General features: G+C 32.2%; 1 protein-coding gene across 1 annotated transcript in view; it reads right to left on the bottom strand.

The window, feature by feature from the left end:
* The window catches only part of LIN28B (lin-28 homolog B), a 105,028-nt gene extending 85,502 nt beyond the window's left edge, over positions 1 to 19,526 (bottom strand). The window contains exons 1-2 of the mRNA XM_043963821.1: positions 19,517 to 19,526; positions 18,539 to 18,726 (exon numbers count right to left, since the gene is read on the bottom strand). Coding sequence (XP_043819756.1) covers positions 18,539 to 18,726; positions 19,517 to 19,526 — 198 coding nt within the window. The remainder of the gene's footprint in view (positions 1 to 18,538; positions 18,727 to 19,516) is intronic.
* Positions 19,527 to 19,848: the final 322 nt, after the last annotated feature.

The following is a 19,848-nucleotide window of genomic DNA, read 5'->3' as shown; positions in this document are numbered from 1 at the left end:
AGTTTCGAAAAACTGCCTCTGATTCAATAGAGTCAACAAGTCCGGTTAACAAGTATTTATTAAGTGCTTACTATGTGCCAAGTTCTATGCTAAGTACTCGGAATATAAAATAAGCCCCCCAAAAGGGAAGCCAGTTCTTGCCTTCAAGGAGATTCCATTCTAATGAATGAAGACAACATGAAAAGGGAACTGAAAAGGGTGAGGGGAGGAGGTACCAATGTGGTAGCTGATGCCTAAATTCTGAGAATCCAGGATGCCTCTTCTGGCTCTTCTCCAAAATGGATATTCTGGGAAGAATCACCAATGGAAAGGGAGCCTGCAGGAGCAGAGTAAGGAGACAACCAAGTGACAAGGTAGTTAAGTACTAAGAATCAAGGGTGGCTGGTCTGGGCCATTCCCTAATATGGAGGCTCCATGAAGAACTCATCATGGGCGAAAAGGCCCATAGGAGCAAAGTGAGGAGGCAAGTGAGAGTCATAGATCCATATGATGGTGATGATAATGACAGTGATGGTGATGATTAACAATAATAACTCATCTGAAATATTGATTATAGCTTTTGTGATTGGGAAGTTGGGAGTATTAATTTTTCACTTTAAAGAATGATAATAAATATAAGTTATATAAGTTATAATAATTTAGTAAAACAATCACCCTTGAATCATTCTTAAGGGAATCAACCTTCAGAATACACGAGAGAGAGAGAGAGAGAGAGAGAGAGAGAGAGAAAATAAGCTACTGACTGAATAGAAGAAAAAATTGTAAGAAAACTAACTCAAACTATGCTAAATACATTTTCTAGTTTACTGTACCAAAAATTTATAGTATACGATGCAATAAAAAAATAATAATCAATTTAATATTTACTCAATGTTCACCCCCTGAAAGTCAGTTTTGTTTTTTCTCCAACATTACCTTAGATACCTTTTCCCACAGATAAGGATAAGGATAAATCAAAGGATATTTACAAACTATAAATGACCATATAAAACCACTCCCAATCCAAAACCACTAGTGATAAGACAAAGTTTTATATAACATCCTTTAAACTGGCAAATAGGTTAAAAAAAGAAAAAAAATTAATGCTAAAGAGATTATAGGAAGACAGACACATTAATATATTGTTGGTAGATCTATGGATTCATCCAAGCATTATCTATATCACCTCAGAATCACATAAGAAAAGTGACTAAACTGTTCATAGCCTTTGAGTCAGTGATCTCCTCCTCCAAACATACCCCAAGAAGAACAAAGACAGAAGTAAAGTCCCAACATATACCAAAATATTCATAGCAATATTTTTTCTGGTAGAATAAAACTAGAAATAAATGTGGATACTAAACCATGAAAGGAAAGCTGAACTAGTATAATAAGGTTATGGAATATTACTTATTACTTGAAATGGAATACTATTTAAGAAATGGTGAATATGAGGAATTAAGAGAAACATAAGGTTTGTATGAACTGATATGGAGTGAAATAAGCAGAACCAGACAAACAGTTACAAAACAATTACAATATAAAGGAAAAGATCACTAGAAAAAATAGCTGAACTCAGTAACAGAAAAACTAATAATGTTCTTCAAAAATGAGCAAAGGAATGAATGGATAAATAAAAAGTGATTTATTAAGTTATTGTTGTGTGAGGCACTATACTACATGCTGGAGGTAAAAATATAAACAATAAAAACAGTCCTAGCTCTCAAGTGGGCTTATATTCCTATGGGGGAAAACAATAGTATACAACCACACAAATACATTTATGTATATAACATATAAATCATATAATATATACATATGAGTGTTGGTCAGTAAAGAGAGTATCTGGGGAGTTACAGGGTCACAAGGATAGAATATTGATCCACAGAACAATCGATTGACATGCCCTTTTCAAGAGCAATGGTAGTGTCAAAGTATCGATTTGATTGATTTGACTACTAAGGTCAGATCAAGATTTGGATGAAGATGGGTACATTTCTGCCTGGGGGTATTATTCCAGGTGGGAAGAAGCAGGGCAGCAGCAGATTGGATGGCAATATGTAGTGATATATAGTTGGTTGTGATATGGAACATGGTCAAAGAATATGTGAGAAATTTTCAAAAACGTGGAATGAAACAATATCAACTAATATGAGGAATGCAAGTTTTAAATGACTGAGGTTTCACCTTATATTCGTCAAATTGGCAAAGATTACAAAAGACAAAAAAATGGTAAATGCTAGAAGAGCTATGGGAATACAGGTACACTGTTGGTGAAACTATGGGCCAATCATTCTGGTAAATAATTTGAAATTGGTCTAAAAGTCATTAAACTGTACCTACCCTATAACCTTAAGACACTATTAATGGGTATATATCTGAAGAGGTCAAAGACAGAGGGAAAGGACCTAAAATTATTTATAGCAAAACATTTTGAAATAGTAAAAAAATAAAAGAAAGAGGTATGTCTATCAATGGGGAATGATTGAACCAAATGTGGCAAATAAATACAATAAAGCATTACTGAACCATAAGAGAGAACATATATAATGAATTCAGAGAAAATTGGGAAAGTGTATGAAATTATGCAAAGTGAAGTTAGTGGAACTACAATAACTTACATGATCACAGAAATAATATAAAGGAAAGCAATAATTGAAAAATTCAGAATTCAGATCAATGCAGCAATCAATTTGACTTTAGGGGACTGATTGTAAGGCCTAAGTCCAGTCTCTTGGCATAGTGATGGTGGACAACAGGTACAGAAAGAGGTACACATTTTATACCTGGCCAATGTGTTGATTTATTTTGCTTGATTGGATTTTTTATAGTAGAGGAGAGCATTCTAAAGGGTATAATGAGGATGCATGGGGGAGTGACAGTGATATGAAAAAAGAAAAGCATTATCGATGAAACATTTGGAAAGTTTTTTTAAAAAGGCAGTAGATTTCTTTTAAAAAAAACAAATGGTCCTGGGAAGTTAATCATGAAACACACCTCTCTCCTCTCAATAGAAAGGCAGGAGACAGAATATTTTATGCATTTTCACATATGACCACTATATAGAGTGCTTTTGCTCATCTAATTTTCTTTATTACAAAGAAGGGTTTGTTTGTAACAGGATAGGGAGCAGTATTTCCTGAAATAACTGTGATATAAATACAAAGAGTTTCAATTAAACTCATTATAAACTACAAAATACAAAATAAAATGAAAAATTACCTAAGATGCCACATACTTCAGTATTACTATTTATAAAATATTGATTTATTCTTTAACAAACCGCTTTAAAATGCTAAACTTATCTAGAGCTGAATTTTTTGCTTATTTTGTAAATCAGAATTAGATCTTCCTTTTTATTATCTTTCAGGCATTCACCTTTTTTTATGACTCCTAAAATTTTATGGTTTCACTAGTGTCCTGTACAGTTGAAGGTCTACAGAGGGAGAACAAAAGAAATCAAGACAGAAGACATGGGGAAAATAAAAACCAAATGCATAAGGAACTAAGAATGTTCACCTAGAAGAAAAGTCAAAAGAAACATCTACAAAACACTCACAATTTACTTAACAACAATAATCCACAATAGTTTACAAAGAGCTCCTCTCTACATCTCTTCCACCCTCACCTACTTTTAATGGACCACTTTTAATGGATCCTGAAGTTTGACAGGCTGCTTTAAGAAGCTACAAATTATTTGACAGCATTTTTGCACTTAAGTAGAATTTTCTCATTACTATTCAGAACAACAGAATTCTTCCTGATTATACTGTCTTTCTGAGTAAACCAAAAAACTTTTACCATAATTTCTCAAAAGAATACGCCTACAATAAATTATTTGTCAAGCTAGCTATTCTACTATTCTACTCATAAAAAAATTTCTTCTTCCAGATATTGGTTTTCATAAGGATAACCTTTTAATTTGATAGTGTTCCCTGTATCACAGCCATACAATAGCACAAATAGAATATTGGCATTTTTTAAAATGGGCCTTTGTTTCTAGGAGAAGTTTAAGGTCATTAAAAGAATTACAATTTCCCAAAGGCAATTCAGCCTGTTCTCCTCCTATTTAATCAAAAGTCAACTTATTTTCCATCTATAGTGTCTCAGATATGTGTATATGTGTCGGTGTGTATATATACATATATACAGATTCATAACATATGGAAGTATGAGGTTTCTGTTGGTTTTCCATCTAAATGCATATTATAATCATTCAGAGGGCAATAAAGAAACACTGGTGGGTAGGAGCAGGCTTAACAAGAAGAAACTAGTAAGTATTAGAGTCAACTACGTCATCAAAGAAATCTACAATTGAAAAGGAGGATGGGCCAATCTCATGGTAAGAGTAAGGGAGAACTGGTGAGCAAGCTATCTGTCAAGAAAAAGTGCCTAAGTCCCTAGCATGAGTGGGCCCCCTGTGGTGTACTTATGGGAAGACAAGGATAAGAGTCACACAGAATGGTCAGGCATGGATGGGCTGTGATCAGTAGCACTAAACAGAACATATGAATTGATGAGATCACAGATCACTTGAGAATTCAAAGAACTCTTTATACCAAAAAAGATTCAGAATAGTAAAATATGTCCCTTACATTTCTATTATTTAAAGGAACTACTTATAGTATTAGTAATATATAAATTTGAGTAATTACCTAATTGCTCATACCTTTGTGTATACCTCACTTGCAGAGACCTCTTCTTCAGGTTCTTTCAACCCCTCCTCAGCAGACCTGGGATTAGGGGTAGGGAAAATATCTAGCTGACTAGGGTACTATGCAGTAGATACTATGCATTTGCAATATTACTTTTTCTGTAAATATACATTTAATATCACAAAATACCACTCTCCATGGCATTCACATGTTGACTTTGTAATTAAACAATTAATGATGTATTACAAAAAGGATCAGAAATCACCAATGGATAATAATATGGTATACAATAATGCAGAAAAAGGAGAGTCAACAAGAATTCTTTTTATTTATTAAAAAATTCCTAATACAAACGAAACGATGTATATACATCTACAAACTATGTTGTGTTGAAATAATTTAAAATGATTTAAGAATATGTTTGGCACAAGGTTAGCTGTCAATCTATGCTTTCCATTGAATAAGATAGTAATTTTGATGAAGTAATCAACATATTTTCAGCCAGAAATATCATATTTCATCAACATGAAGATTATCAGTCGGAGCTAATTGTTGGCACTGACTGTTGGACCAGAAGCAAGAACATTAGCTCCGGACAGGCAACAGTGCAAGAAACTTCAGCCTATCTTTAGCAGGAATAGAAGACAGAGAGGAGACACTAGAGAGAAAAGGCCTACTGATGAACTGTCTTGTCTCTTTAGGCATATCATATTTAAGTCAGTTTTTTTCTTTTCCAAGTGGCAGCAATGTCCAGATGACTGAAAATGCCAGAGCCCATTATCCTTTTGCATCTGTAAAATGAAGAACTGGACTACTCTCTCCAGCTTGAAGATTTTAGGATAAAACCCATTCTTTTCTTACCCAATCTCCTCAATGACTGGGCTCTTACCATTGCTAAAGACAGTCCAGCTTCCTTCCCCAAAGGGAGCTTGCAGCTGCTGGTCTGGGGTGGGGTGAGGTGGAGCACTAAGAACACAGAGGAGGCCCCACAAAGGAAGTGATAATTACTGGTGGCAGCTCAGGCAGTGGTGTTAGTGTAAGGAGAGGTGCAAACTCAGGAAATTCTGGCTCATTTGGGGGTATCTCAACATATTAAAAATAAAGGAAATTTGATGTCTAGAAGGAAAACATTGATTGCAAAGTAGAATATAATAAGGCAAACTAACAAAGGGCTTATGTGTATTTAAAAATCTATCAATCAACTTTGAAAACAGGAAATGACCTATTTGACAGTATGATTTTTTTTAATCCAAGTATAAAGAATATATATTTTTTTAAATTTTGTACTTTGGTAGGTTTCAAAATGCATTTTGAATGTGAATTTCAAATTTTATAGAAAAACCTATATTCTTTTTGATAATCTTTAATAGTTACCAAGTTGATGTGTGTGTGATTTTTTAATGAAGGAAAAGGGGGGCAAAGATGATCACTACTAAATTATGAAAAACAAAAGTTCATCAACTACCATCTGATAAGATTCTCTCCATTTATTTATCTTTACAAAATAAGTATTCCAGTTGTAAAATGAAGAAGACTAAGGCATGTTGACAAGACTAATTACTAGAGAAAATTTTCAAATTCAGTTGGCATTTCACTTTAGCCATTTGAAAAATTTCCAATTTCCTAAATTTTTTATTTTCTGGGGGGAAAAGGTGATATTCATTCATTTATCAGCTTTGTGTTTCACTCATTAAAAATCAAGAAAAACAGTGAAAAGATAACATACCTCAAACTATGTTACTACTCAAGTAAACCTTCTAAGTTAGGGAAATTTAGGCAATTTGACCCTAAATCCATCCCACATCAATTTGAAAATTTTCCCAGAAGCCCAACCAAAAAATATAGGGAAAAATGTCTGAGAAGAAAACAAGGATTTTAAAACAAACAATCTTTTCTTTAACCCTTCTTTATTTGTAGATTTTCTAAACCAAAGCAATTCACTCCTAGAACTAAATAAACATCTTTTCAATGAAATTCTAGCAATTAATTTTATAACCGTCTAATTTTAAAGCTTATACAGACACTTGGAAAACAGGTGTTGTATTTCAACAGTAAATGTCAATGCTAGAGGTTCAGATGCTTAAATTAACAATGATAGGTACTTTATTAATAACTAGGCTAGGACAAAAAGATGAGTGACACGAAGATTTGAAAGGAGTTTTTTTAAAATATCTTAGTGAAATGTAAACCAAAATACTAATTAGATATTAAAATTTTAAGCATGGAAAGTGCATATGAAATATATATACTCCACTTATTAATTACACAAAAGTATTTTAATGTAAAAATAAAAAGAAGAGGTATGTGGACTACATTCCCTAAATACAAACTACATTTAAAATTTTTTAAATTATCTGCTAGAATCAAAGAAAACTTAACATGTAGTGCCTTAATTAAATTTGCAGTTGAGTGGAAATAATATATTTCAATTGAAATATATCTTTTTTTACCTTTCAAAATAAATGAACAAAATATATCATGTAAGTAATAACACCGGATTAATTGATCCCTTTAAATGATCACTGCATTTCATTTTGCCCTAAACAATGAAGTAAAAAAAAATCCCATTTTATAGTTTCAGTTATCCTTTTCAGGGATCTGATAAAAGTCAAATATCATTGCCCTTTAAGACTAAACAGAATATAGTATACTTTGAATATGACATTAAAAAAGTATTATTTTCCATTAAAATAATCTAGAGTGTTTTCAACTGGGAGATAATAAGAATCAAAAATATCCTCAAATAATCCTGTTCATTTCCATTATTCTTTTAATGTTCTGAAATAATGGAAATGTAGTCTTTTAAAAAAAATATTTCTTAAAAGTAACTACCATTCTTCACTCTTTAAAAAAAATGCAAAAATAAGGAATTAGGAATTGAAAGGAGTCTCAGAGGTTAAAAGGTTCAACACCCTCATTTTAAAGATGAGGAAACAAATGCCCAAGGTGTTAACTAACTTGGCCAAAGTAAAGAAATAATGGAGAAAAGAAAAGTGAATTCTTTTTTGGAGTGTCCAATAATTCAAAGATTTTTGTCATAATTGCCATCTCTCTTCCCCTTTTTAGCAACCTATAATGGCAAGACTTTGAAAATCAAATTTATACAAACATACAAAAACCCAAAATATTTTGGTGGTTGATACTTAAACATTAAAATTAGAGGAATATTCTTGAGAATAACCAAACATCAAATGTTCTTCAAAGTTATCTAAATTAAAAATTAAGCACTAATTTATTAACATGATGTTAATAACTTTTTTCTTTTCACCCAAACCCTCTCTGTTATAACAAAAAGAAGGGTGATCCTTGAATTACCTTTATCTTTCTTTACATACCATTTTATATGGTTTCTTTTTTTTCACCAGCAATGTATTTATTATCAAATTTCTATGAGTAATCCCAACTCCATACAATGGAGGTAGGTGGGTAGATCCCTTCCCCCATTTTATTTACCATGTGTGTTCTGAGAAAATATGTTACAGTTCAGAAACCTCAAAGACAGCCTGAAAGATAGATAGTATGGTAGAAAAATTCTACAGAAGATTCAGTAGCTACCAGTTTGGGGGAGATGCAAGAGATAAGTATTACTTCAATTGAAAACCTGCTTTGTATTTAACATCTCTAGGTTTTTAAAAAATGAGTGCATAGCACTAAATACGGCACAGTCTTCCAAAAAGTAGTTATTCTAGTGAACATAGTTTGATAGATTACAATATTAGCCATTTCGATGACCATTATTTTTATAAATTTCAAATTTTGAAATCTTATTCATTCTGAAATTCACCTTCAACCCTGTGACTCACTAAAAGGGAAGTCACATGACTGAGGCAGTGAAAGAGAATGAACTGTTTTCTTTCCTTTCTTAAAAACCTTTCTACAGGAGAAACAAAAGCTTGGTATTAGCTATCCAAGGCCATTCATGGGTGGGGCCTGCAAGCCAAAAAGCTGTAATGGGTTGAGGTTAATCTTAATGGGGGCCCACTTTAACCTCCTTGAATACATCAAAAATGTGAAAACTGCATCCAACCTCCCTACTTCCCACCTCCCCAGCTCCACACACTACAGTGGCAGCACTTCGTGAAAACAACTAGCATTTTCTGTGAAGTAAAATTAGAATTGGAACATCCTACAGGGACAGACAGCATTCAGCAACTTACAAATAATGTTGTTTCTTTGTTTTGAAGAATCACCTATGGTCATGATGTTAAACACACACACACACACACACACACACACACACACCCATCCCCCACTCAGCACTACATACATTTCACAAGCTTCTTGAATAAATAGGAGTATCCAGTGTCCAGGGTGATGGGTGGTCCTAAGGTCTTGAACCAGGGCTGTATACTTTATTTGGGATTCAGAGATAAGAACAAAGTGTTGGGTGTTTGTTTGAACCAGAGTCCAGATGAAAAGTATTTGCATCCTTAACAATGCTTCACATACACATGTGCAAGTATTGTTTCCTTCTTTTTCTAAGTGTTAACATAAATGATAGAAGTACTTCTGGACTTTCTGCATTTCTAATTCAAATTAAGATACTTTAATCTAGAAGAGATTGTTTGACAGAAAAAAAGGAGATGGGGGGACAGTGGTAGATAATCTTATCCTGACAGAAGAACCATTTTATTACTACATTAATAAAGTACTTACCTAAAGTTACTTAAAGTATGTTTAAATAAAACAACATAAAATTCACCAAATGCTAATAACAAACCTCCTCAGATATTGAGATCAGGCCATGTAGTACATTTTAATAAAAAACAATGATCATATCTGTTTAAAAGTCTATATCATATTAAAAGACTAACAAAAGGAGAATCTTTTGCAAGCAGAAAGGTCGGTTATAAATGGCCTGAGGAAGTGATAGGCAATGAATAGCCCTGACCCTGGCTTCCCTAGTTTGATCAAGAGGGCCTGCAACCTGAGCCAAAGGGTGCAAATTCCTCACCATTCAAAATTCTTCAATGGAATGGGGGAGGAAACTCTAAGAAGGCATACTGCAAATCCAATTGTATATACATTTTGTTTTCCTGTTTTTAAAAGTGGTGGGGCATTTTTTCCGATTATGTTGTGCTTTAGATTTTAGAAACTTTTAATTTTAAAATGGCTTTTAAAATGAGAGGGTTTTTCCTTCCTGATTAATACTAAATCAGAGTAATACATTACTTCTTAAATATCTGACAAATAAAATCAAGTTAAGTGTGAAACAAGATATCATTTAATCTATTTTTGGAAAAGATGCTGAAAAGTTAGATTGTATTATAAGTCTCATCATTTCAGTTGGGTTAACTGTTAAAATGGAAAAATTCCCAAGCTTAGGGAAAATTGTTTGATATAATTCAAGCCAGACTACATTTAATCAATGACCCTTTTAAATTGTCAGACACCTTTCTTATAGGGTAAATGAAACATCTCCTTTACTATGCAGTGTCACATAAAATAGAACATCAAGGATAAGGGCAAGGAATTTAAGAAAGGAAAAATGTTAGATCAAATAATGAAGATTGCAAGCATTTCAAAACAATATTGATAATTACTAGTGGCCTAGAGGATTGTGGAAGGCAATGGTCAGGAAAGAACACTGGACAACATAAAATCAATTTGAAAACTTGTAATAATGTTCCACTATGAGAGAGAATAAAATCACACATATAGCTTTGCTTAATTGGAAAACTAAGCTAGGGAGAGTTTTAAAAATTTCACCTAATGATATATTACTTTTAAAATAACATCTTATGAGTTTTAAGTATTTTCAGTCTAAGTAACAGTAAATAATGTTGTAATTTTTACAAATCTCTAAAGCAACTAAGAAAATATATTCTATTTAAACATTGTAAAACATTAAATTATAGGATAGACAGAGATTTGCTTAATTAAAAGAAGCCCTCTGGTTTTTTCCCATAGATGTCTGAAAATTAGGACTTTCCTCCCAATACTATTATTAAGAAATAAAGAAATTTGGTTCTTAATTAAAATACAAATATTTATATGTGTAATTCAGTCAACAATGGATGAAGAGTAGACAACATGGAAATGTGGTCTATTTAAACAGGAACTGAATAGTAGTAGATAGGAAACTACCCCATTTGCCTTATACTTTATTTTATATGAATGATTACTAACTGGCAATCTTTTCCTGAAGTGATATGTTAAGGAAAAACCTCATCAAAAAGGTTTCAAACTAAATACTTTCTTCCCTTCAAGTCACCCACATGTATACTTAAATAATCCTATAGAATTATTTTTAAATTCAATGTAAACACCAACCTATCTACATGTGGCATGCCTATGAGTAATCATATACTTTACTGGAAAGAAATAATTTCAATATTTTAATTGTTCTTTTCCTTCAATAATAGAAGTCCCCATCCATTTTACTCCTCCCAAAATTTAATGTATACAACCTGTTACAACTGAAAACCAATGGGGAAATTCCTGACATCAGACATGAATATTAATGAGTCAATTTGTAACATTTACAAAATTAAGATAGTTTGAAAATAAGTAAAAGTAAACTAATATTTAAATGAGTTAAATATATCCCAATTAACTTCTTATGCACTGAAAGAACTTGTACTCTGATCATTTCTAGATATCAACATCCAGAGAAAATTTGGAAAGGTACATGACTTTCAGGCTATATATACTACATGACTTTCAGACTATATATATGCTAGAACAAATTTAAGTCAAAACTATGAAATACTTATTTGATTTGACCCAATGTCAATGCAGACAATATGGCTTCACTTTCTCTTCCTCTCCCTGCCCCCATCAGCTACCAAATTATTACAAAGAGAGCCTTAAAGTCCATACTTTAACAATTCTAAAAACTACATAACAGTTGACAATATTGACAATCTAGATACTATTTTTGAAGATAAAGTTGAATAGCTATTTTCATTGTCCTTAATTTTAAGTATAATACATTGTATCTGGACAGTCAAGCAACACTATTTAAAGTAACACTGCTTTGCATTAACTCCTAGTGATATAAATCCAGGCATTAAATAATCACCGACATAAGTAAGAGCAAATAGCATTATAGCAACTATGATTAAAATAAAAATACCTGTGTAACAAAATTATTTCCACTGATTTTAGATAATATTCAATGAACAAAGCTAAAATACACAAAAGAATCTGGGAAGTTCCTTGCTTCTTCAAATTAAAAGCATTACATGGAATAGTCTAATTCTCAAACATGGACATATAGTAAAATCACTTGGTTTTCCTAAGGAAAAGATTTTTTTTTTAAATTTTTACTCATTCATTCAACAGATACTTACTGAAGATGTACTATTAAATTAGGAACTACTTAAATACACAGAACCAGCCTTTTCTTCAATTAAAAACATACAACACCCAGGGCAATTATTTATAAATTTTGATTACTTAATAGAAACCTTAGAAATTGCCAAATACTTTTACATTAAAATGAAACAATGACAAGAATATGCTCATACCTTGTTATTCTTTCTGAAATATCTATCTTACTGTACTTACAATGCAATTTATAACCTTTGATCCTCATTCAATATATACAATGTATATTCAATATATACAATGTTTTTATTGATGTAATGTGATCATTTCTTTAAAATCTACAGCAATTATCATGGAAGTATCTATTCTTAATTTACCGATGGCCATTAATCCTACTATTTGGACATTTTAAAATCAAATTATTTGGGGCGAGAATGTAAACCATTTCAGTATCCCTTCTTAGCTTCTCATATTTTAAAATACTCAACAAATTGTACAGCTTAACTTTCAGTTAAAACTCATGCACAAAGATGTGAATATACAACAATACATTTAAACAATTTACCTGGTTAAATTCATTTTTGGTTAACTAAAAAAAATACTTCAATAGTATATCAAATTTTAAAGCATTTCATTTTAGTTTTTAGTCAGTGAATATAAGTTCTACTGAAGTCTTTCTATCAAAATATACATCTTCACTTCCAACATGTTGGGGTGTTGTAATATATAAATTGAAACTTCAAAATTTTAAGTTCCACTAAAACAATTACTCAGCCCCAAATTATAAGTCTTTGATAAACTCCATACAAATACGTCATCACAGGAAGAAGTGAAGTTCCAATAATAAAGAATTTGGCTGCCCACAAAAGCAGCAACCTTCACAAGGAAGGATTAAGTTCACTCACACTGTTAAGTACAAGTATCAGAGATGTTTCTAACCATCTACTGTTGACCAAATATAACCAGAGCTCCAAGATGATATGGTCAGAAGATGGGCTAAAAATGTTAAATTCTCAAAGGTCTGTAAGAAGTTTGTGAAACCTTTCATATTTGTTTAACAATTATACAATTTATTGTCTTTTTTAAACTACAACTTTGAAAAAGAAATACAAATAAGGAAAAAGGAAAATGTTAATACAATAAAGTTTCTTTAAAGAATCTCAATAAGTAGTCTCAACACTGTAAATACTTTCTTATAAACCAAATTCAAAATCAATGTGTAGAATGAACAGGACTAAATTCTTTTTAGTTAGATACACAAAAAACAATGGAAAATACACCAACTGGCCAAGGGGAGGGCCCAACATCTTTATCCTTGCCATTAAGGTTTGTGTTGTTCTATCATTTAATATCTTGTTTTAAATACAAGTAAAAGTGAATTTGCTAGTAAAACATATACAATGTATTTTGTTTATAATTATTTGGGAGACTTGGTTAAGCCAATAATCTTCAGGGCTCCGTAAATTAGGCACTGTTTTTAAAGTACCAAAATGGCTTCCAACAAAGTTTAATTTTAAAATAAAAATATAACATTTATAAGACTTCAATTAGTATGACTAACATTTCTTAATTGCTTTAAAGTACTCTGAGTCTATCTGCCACTAACTATAACATACTTTTACATGGGAATAGAATACATTTAAGTGCTGTTACATCAAAGGCAGAAAATTCTAGAAATTGATAATGAACATACTATATTAAGAAAATTATCACAAGAAACTCTTGAAATAAATATGTCTTCAAAAAATACTTTAACTACTCTTGAGATGATCAAAACATCAATTATTTGCTACATTCAAATGATTGATACTCCACCTGTGAGTGAATTATTAAAAGTGTATACATGTGTACATATTTATAATTCACAATGTCAATATAAATCCCATACTACTAACAATAAGAAATATTCTGAAGATTTTTTCAGAAATAATTAAGTAATTTCTTTTTGTTTACATATCTTTATATTTCTAAGCAAAATAGTGCAACATAAAAACGCTTAAATTTTTCAGAAAACAATCACTGTTTATGATAAGCAATGTCATCATTCAGAAATCAGTCTTAAAATGCAAACTGAATCTACTGAAGATAAAATTCTAATAAGATGACCTTATTCATCTTTGCAGAGTTTAGCATTGTGATTGCACACAGTAGGTACTAATTAAATGATTGTCAAAATTAATTTTGTTTAAAGTTAGAGAGCAACACTCATACCTTGGCAAATACTTGAGCTTACTCTAATACAATAACTGAGCTAAATGGTTTTCAAAACATTTCCCAACTAAAAAAAGTCAATACCCTTGCATAATTTATCCTATAATATAAAATACCTTGTTTTTTTAAATTTAGAAATGTAAGCCTTAAATAAAAATTTGACAGCCAGAAAACTCTCTACCCCTCCTTTACTTTGTCTCTGTCTTATGGCTCTCTCTCTAGCTCCACTTTCTTCTCATGTGTGTGATAGTAGATTGAGTGATTGAGTTTGTTTGTATGCTATCTTTAATGTGATATACTTAAGAAAAAATTATTCTGGAAACACTGTTAAGATGCAAGAAATCCTATGTTCCATTGTTTAAAAACAACAAATCTCTACCCCTCCTCCTTATATTAATAAAACAAAGTTCAAAATGTTCATTTTAGCTTACAAGTTGAAATAATGGTACTTTAAAAATAAACATGTCAAAACTGAAGCACTAGACAGTCTACCAGATAACAATATCAATTGGTAGGTTACATTGGGTTTTAATGTCCTTTTCTGAATCACTTCTAAAATTTAATCACTATAGAAATTCCCTAAAGTATCATAATTCAAAAGCTCAAAGGAAAGACATGATTTTTTTTCCAAGCTCATTCCATGTACAGTGGTGGATAATAAATCATTAGAATGAATTTCTGATATCAGTTGGAAACAATTTTATTTTTAAATCTTTTAGTTATAAACACTGACAACCATCAATCATTATGGAACTCAGGTATCTTTTCTGTATAATTTGACATAAAGCACTGTGTCATTTAAATATGATGGTTCTGATGTATATTATTATTGATAAATAGTAAGAAATAAGGCAGGACAAACATTCATTAAGTTCCTATTATGTGCAAGGCACTATGCTAGGTAAACAAAGGTAAAGATCAAAACTTGTTGAATAATTTTATTCTTTGTAATCTATGAAATTACCTTGATAAGGATCTATGTTCATAAATATGCTCTAAGATTTTTACACTGATATTCAACAGAATCACAACTGATACCCACCCACCTACAGAGTTTTCAGAATTTTATTTTGGCTTACTATACAAAAAATCCCTCCAAATTGCATTTCTCTGCAATGAAAATTAAACATCATGAGGCATTTTCCTTTCAACTAACATATTATCAGTTCAGATAACAAAATGATGTGCAAATGTATGGCTTGAATATGCCCTTAAAAAAAACTTAAAATACTGATTAGGTATTCTATTAATTAGAACACCACTGTCAATATGCAAATGGAGCATATATATTCATTGTCAAACATTATATAGTACCCAATTAAATATCAAGATGATAAGAAGTTGTTGTCTTTTTGAATAAAAAATGTTTAAACAGTTCCCTTATATTATGATTTTGACACAATAATCTCAATATACTCAGCAAAAGACATGCATAGTGCAGCACCTAGGCATGAGCTTCTCCTATGTTGTATTGATTACATCACACCCTCCTGGGCAAAGTTATGTTGTAATCCTATGCCACCAATTTTTGCATCCAAATGATCACTTTAAGAGCATGTGAACACTTTTCTCCTTTTAGAGAAATATTACAGTAGGCTTAGGGTTATTTATGTTCATATTTTAAACAAGAGAAATGTGCTTTGGGAGGCATTTTTCTGTATTATTTTCATTACTGTAAAGACCCAATCCCACTAATGATTTATAAAACCTTCAAATCCAAGCTTTTCAAGAAGCAAGTCAGATGACCTTCAAAATCAACAAACCCCATAACAAAAGCATTTCTGAACACCTAACAAAATATAAGTGATAGCTCTTAATTAATTTGGGTTGATACCAGTTAAGCTGAATGTTAATTTTCCAAGTCACAAAAGAGAAGAAAAGCCCAAACTATAAAAACTTTGTTTTAATTTCCATATATATATAATCGTAATATTTTCAAAAAAGTATACCTCCAGGAAGAATGGCAGCTCTTAGAAATGGCATACTATTTAGAAAATATATTTTAAATTTTAAAATAAAAATTGTCCAAAAAGAATCATAAATTATATCAATGCATTCTAACATTACAGAATGCCTTTATATAAATATTCAAGTAGTTATTGTACACAATCACATTTAAAGACTTACTGTTCTTTATAGTGGCCCTGTCAAAGTCAGTAAGGGCCTTTGGTTCTTTCAAAACCATCATGATTTATACACTACCTATATAAATAGAATACTTCTTTCCCAACACAGGCCAGGAAATGTTTTAAACAGACTAGTGGATTCAAAAATGGAAGGGAAGGCTATGATAAGTACCAGTTAAATTGAGACAGAACAAACACTCCAAAAATTGAAATGGTAAGATTATTAGAAAAATCCTAAAATTAAAAAATAAGAGCACATTATAGTTTCATCAATTTCATGCTAGCTATGAAATTGCTGAGGCCTATACAGTTATAAGAGGCTTGTAGAGAAGGGCTTCAAATTATATAGTCACATAAGTGAATTATATATGCAACAATATTTTAATAGTTCATTTATGTAAATACATATTTTTGAAAGAAAATTTATTGCTAAAAGACCATTAAAATAGAGATGCTATTGAAGTGTTATATCATAATAAGCCTTTTCAGAAGTTTTGAAATTCTAAATATGACATTTATCTATTATTTCAAATTATAACTATTAGGTAATTTAAATTTGGATGCTACATGATTTAAGAATTCTGACATTTAAATATAAGTATTTATGAAATGACAACATATTTTAAAGTGGGAAACAAAACAAAATTACACAAAGGTATGATTAGCAATAGAGATTTTTTTCATTTATCTATAAAGCAAATTTATGAGATCGTAAAGAACAATTTAACAACCTAAAATAAGGTTAAAAGGGGGTGGGAGTAGAAAAAGACTGATGTCAGTTATTTTAGTAACTCATTCTTGGATTAAAAAAAAAAAACAGACCAAAAAGGATGGCTTCATTTACACATATTGAACAGGAAGCATAAAATCAAGTAGCTTGTATATGAGCTCATAATATATTTATGTATATAAATCCAGCTTCCCTTCACAGTTTATGCTTATCCTTCCACATGTAAACAGACAATAATGATGCCCAGACCTTCTGAAAGGGAAAAATGCTACAGAGTGAAATCAAGAAGCTGCAGGGACCATAAGACTACAGATCAAAAGGGAATATTTTCTTATGGTTTCTATTGCTTATCTGCTTAATTTCAATTTTGTGTACATTTTTGGGGAGAAAGAATAGAATGTAACAAATGCGCAACAGAGTAAATGCACATATATGGATGTATGTGTGTATATACACATACATGCAGACACATATATGTATATATAAACACATTTTATACACAAAAGGAAACTAAGCATTTTTTGAAATATACACTCTAACAGGTTTGAAGGTTTGAGTAAAAAAGAGCAACATATATTAATAAAAATGGTTTCAATTATTTTTGCTTACAAAGCAAAACAGAAAAGATTCACGTTCCAGTCCCTTCCCCCCTTCTTCTGAAAGTGCTACTTTCTATACCTTCAAGAAAAATCTGGTTTTTTTAAAGGTATTTAGTAAAAGCTTGTAATTTTGTGAATGTTATTGTTGCAACATTGTAATTACAATATATAGCAGAATGAAGGGTAGAATGAATGTTCATTTCTGAGGCAAAATAATGAATTTCTGGTTCTGATTTGAGATTTTTTTAAAGGTTCAACAATTTATATATACAGAAAGACATTTCGTTTAAAGCATAGCCTGGTCCATTTTAAACGCACAAGCTAGAACCGCCTCTGGCCACATGCTTTTTTGAGTTCCCTCCCTTAAAGGGACAGTATCCTTGGATCTATTATTTCCTACACCCTGCAGATAAACCAAAATGCTAAATTAACCAACTCCTTCTTCTACATATACTTTCTCAAAATTTTTGCTCAGTATGGGGCGTACTTTTAAATCTTATTATAAAATCAATTAATTATGTAAGCTATATTGGCTGATTTAGTCCCAACATATGCCTAACTTTTGGGGAAGGGAGAAAGGACCTTCAGCTAGAGAAGGGAGGTGACTAAAAGAGAAGCTGTAGAAACGAACACTATTTCCTTATACAAACTCAGAAGTTAACTGGCATTTTATTTGTTCATCTGTGGTTTTACCATTCACCCTTTAAGGGAAGCCATTATCAACCTTGCTATAGGCTAAAAATGTTAAATAAGCCGGAGCCATGAAATTTCAAAGATTCCGTACTCCTTTGCAAGAGACGACTCATTTAGTTGACCCAAAACCCATAAAATCTATACTACTTTATCGGCGAATATACAGTTCACTAAGCTTAAAAGAATTAACTGCACTTCTCTTTCTGTTCACCTAACAGCTATGCAATTAATCCAAAGAGAGAAAATGGAAAGGGAAAAAAAAGTTGATCTTACTTGGTGTACAAACACATCGACCGGAACATCCAAGGGGCTTCCCTCTCGGTTTATCATGGAGATGAATCCAAATCCCATTCGCACGTTGAACCATTTGCAGTGGCCTGTTCCGTGCAAAACCTGGGATTCCTCTTCTTCCTGCTCCTGCAGCTTCCCGGGTTCGTCTCCACCACCTTTACTTGCCCCCCCTTAGATGGAAGACGACAAAACACATGGAATTACTACAATAATACCACATGTCCATGCATTATAATAGAAGGAGAAAGCTTAAGAGAGTGAGAGGGAAAAACTTTATAAAATCTTTTTAATCACATTTTCTAGAAGTAAGCAGTCATTAAAAAGGAGGGGACCTGCAATGCTCTACAGATCGGATCAGAGCCCACGTTTCTGTACATACGTGTATTTTTTCATTTAACACCATCTTTCAGCCACATCGTTACACTACAGCATACAAGATGATTGTTAGTTTAACAGTGATTCCATTTCCAAAGAGAAATGTTCGGTGAAACTATTCTCTTTGCAAGGCGCGGAGAGGAAGGAGAACCCGGGAAGATTGCATAACTACTTGTTATTGCACAAGCAATAGTACCGGAACGAAGATTATTTTGCAACGTGCCTCTCCTATGAAATACCCTTCGATTAAAGTTAGGAATGGGGGGAAGAGAGCAGGTGTACAAATGTTTTCTCGGATTCACCAACTGAAACTGTGCTTAATCACACCCGAACAATTCAAACAATAGCCCCCAGAAAGCTTTTCAAGTTGTGAATCAGTGTGGGCGGTACAAAACATTTTGGGAGATCTATAACAATAGGTTTGCAGAAAGCCCCCCCTTGAGAGATCCGAAGGGGGGGCAAAGTAAATGCATAGTAGTGGAGCAAAAGGAGGGGGGGGGCAGGCAGGCAAGAGTGGGAGTGGGGGAGGGGAAGAGAGAGGAAGAGGAAAAAAATCATAGTAAAACAATAGAAAAGAAAATTAACCTTCGGCCATGTTGCCCCACGGGCCCTCTGCTCCAAAGTCGTGAGATGAAAACTTTCCCTTTGGAACGAAGTGATCTTCTGCATCAGTCTAACATCTTGATTTTGAGCGATCACAAATTTAGCTCGCATGGTCTAATGTGCTTTCCCTCTTTTGATTTTTTCCCCCTTCTCTCTCCCTCAGTTTCTGGCCCCCTGAGCACACGTGACTTTGTCAATTACATGCTTTCTTGCTACTAATTTCACATCGGATCCTTAAGGGGTTGGCAAGAGGAAGAGATAACCAATCGCCATTTCATCTATGCTGACATCAAAATAATTTATGAATGAACAAG

The sequence above is a fragment of the Dromiciops gliroides genome, chromosome 4 (assembly GCF_019393635.1).
Source record: "Dromiciops gliroides isolate mDroGli1 chromosome 4, mDroGli1.pri, whole genome shotgun sequence".
Taxonomy (NCBI): Eukaryota; Metazoa; Chordata; class Mammalia; order Microbiotheria; family Microbiotheriidae; genus Dromiciops; species Dromiciops gliroides.
The sequence above is the reverse complement of the archived record's forward strand: the minus strand, read 5'-3'. Positions and strand labels throughout refer to the sequence as shown.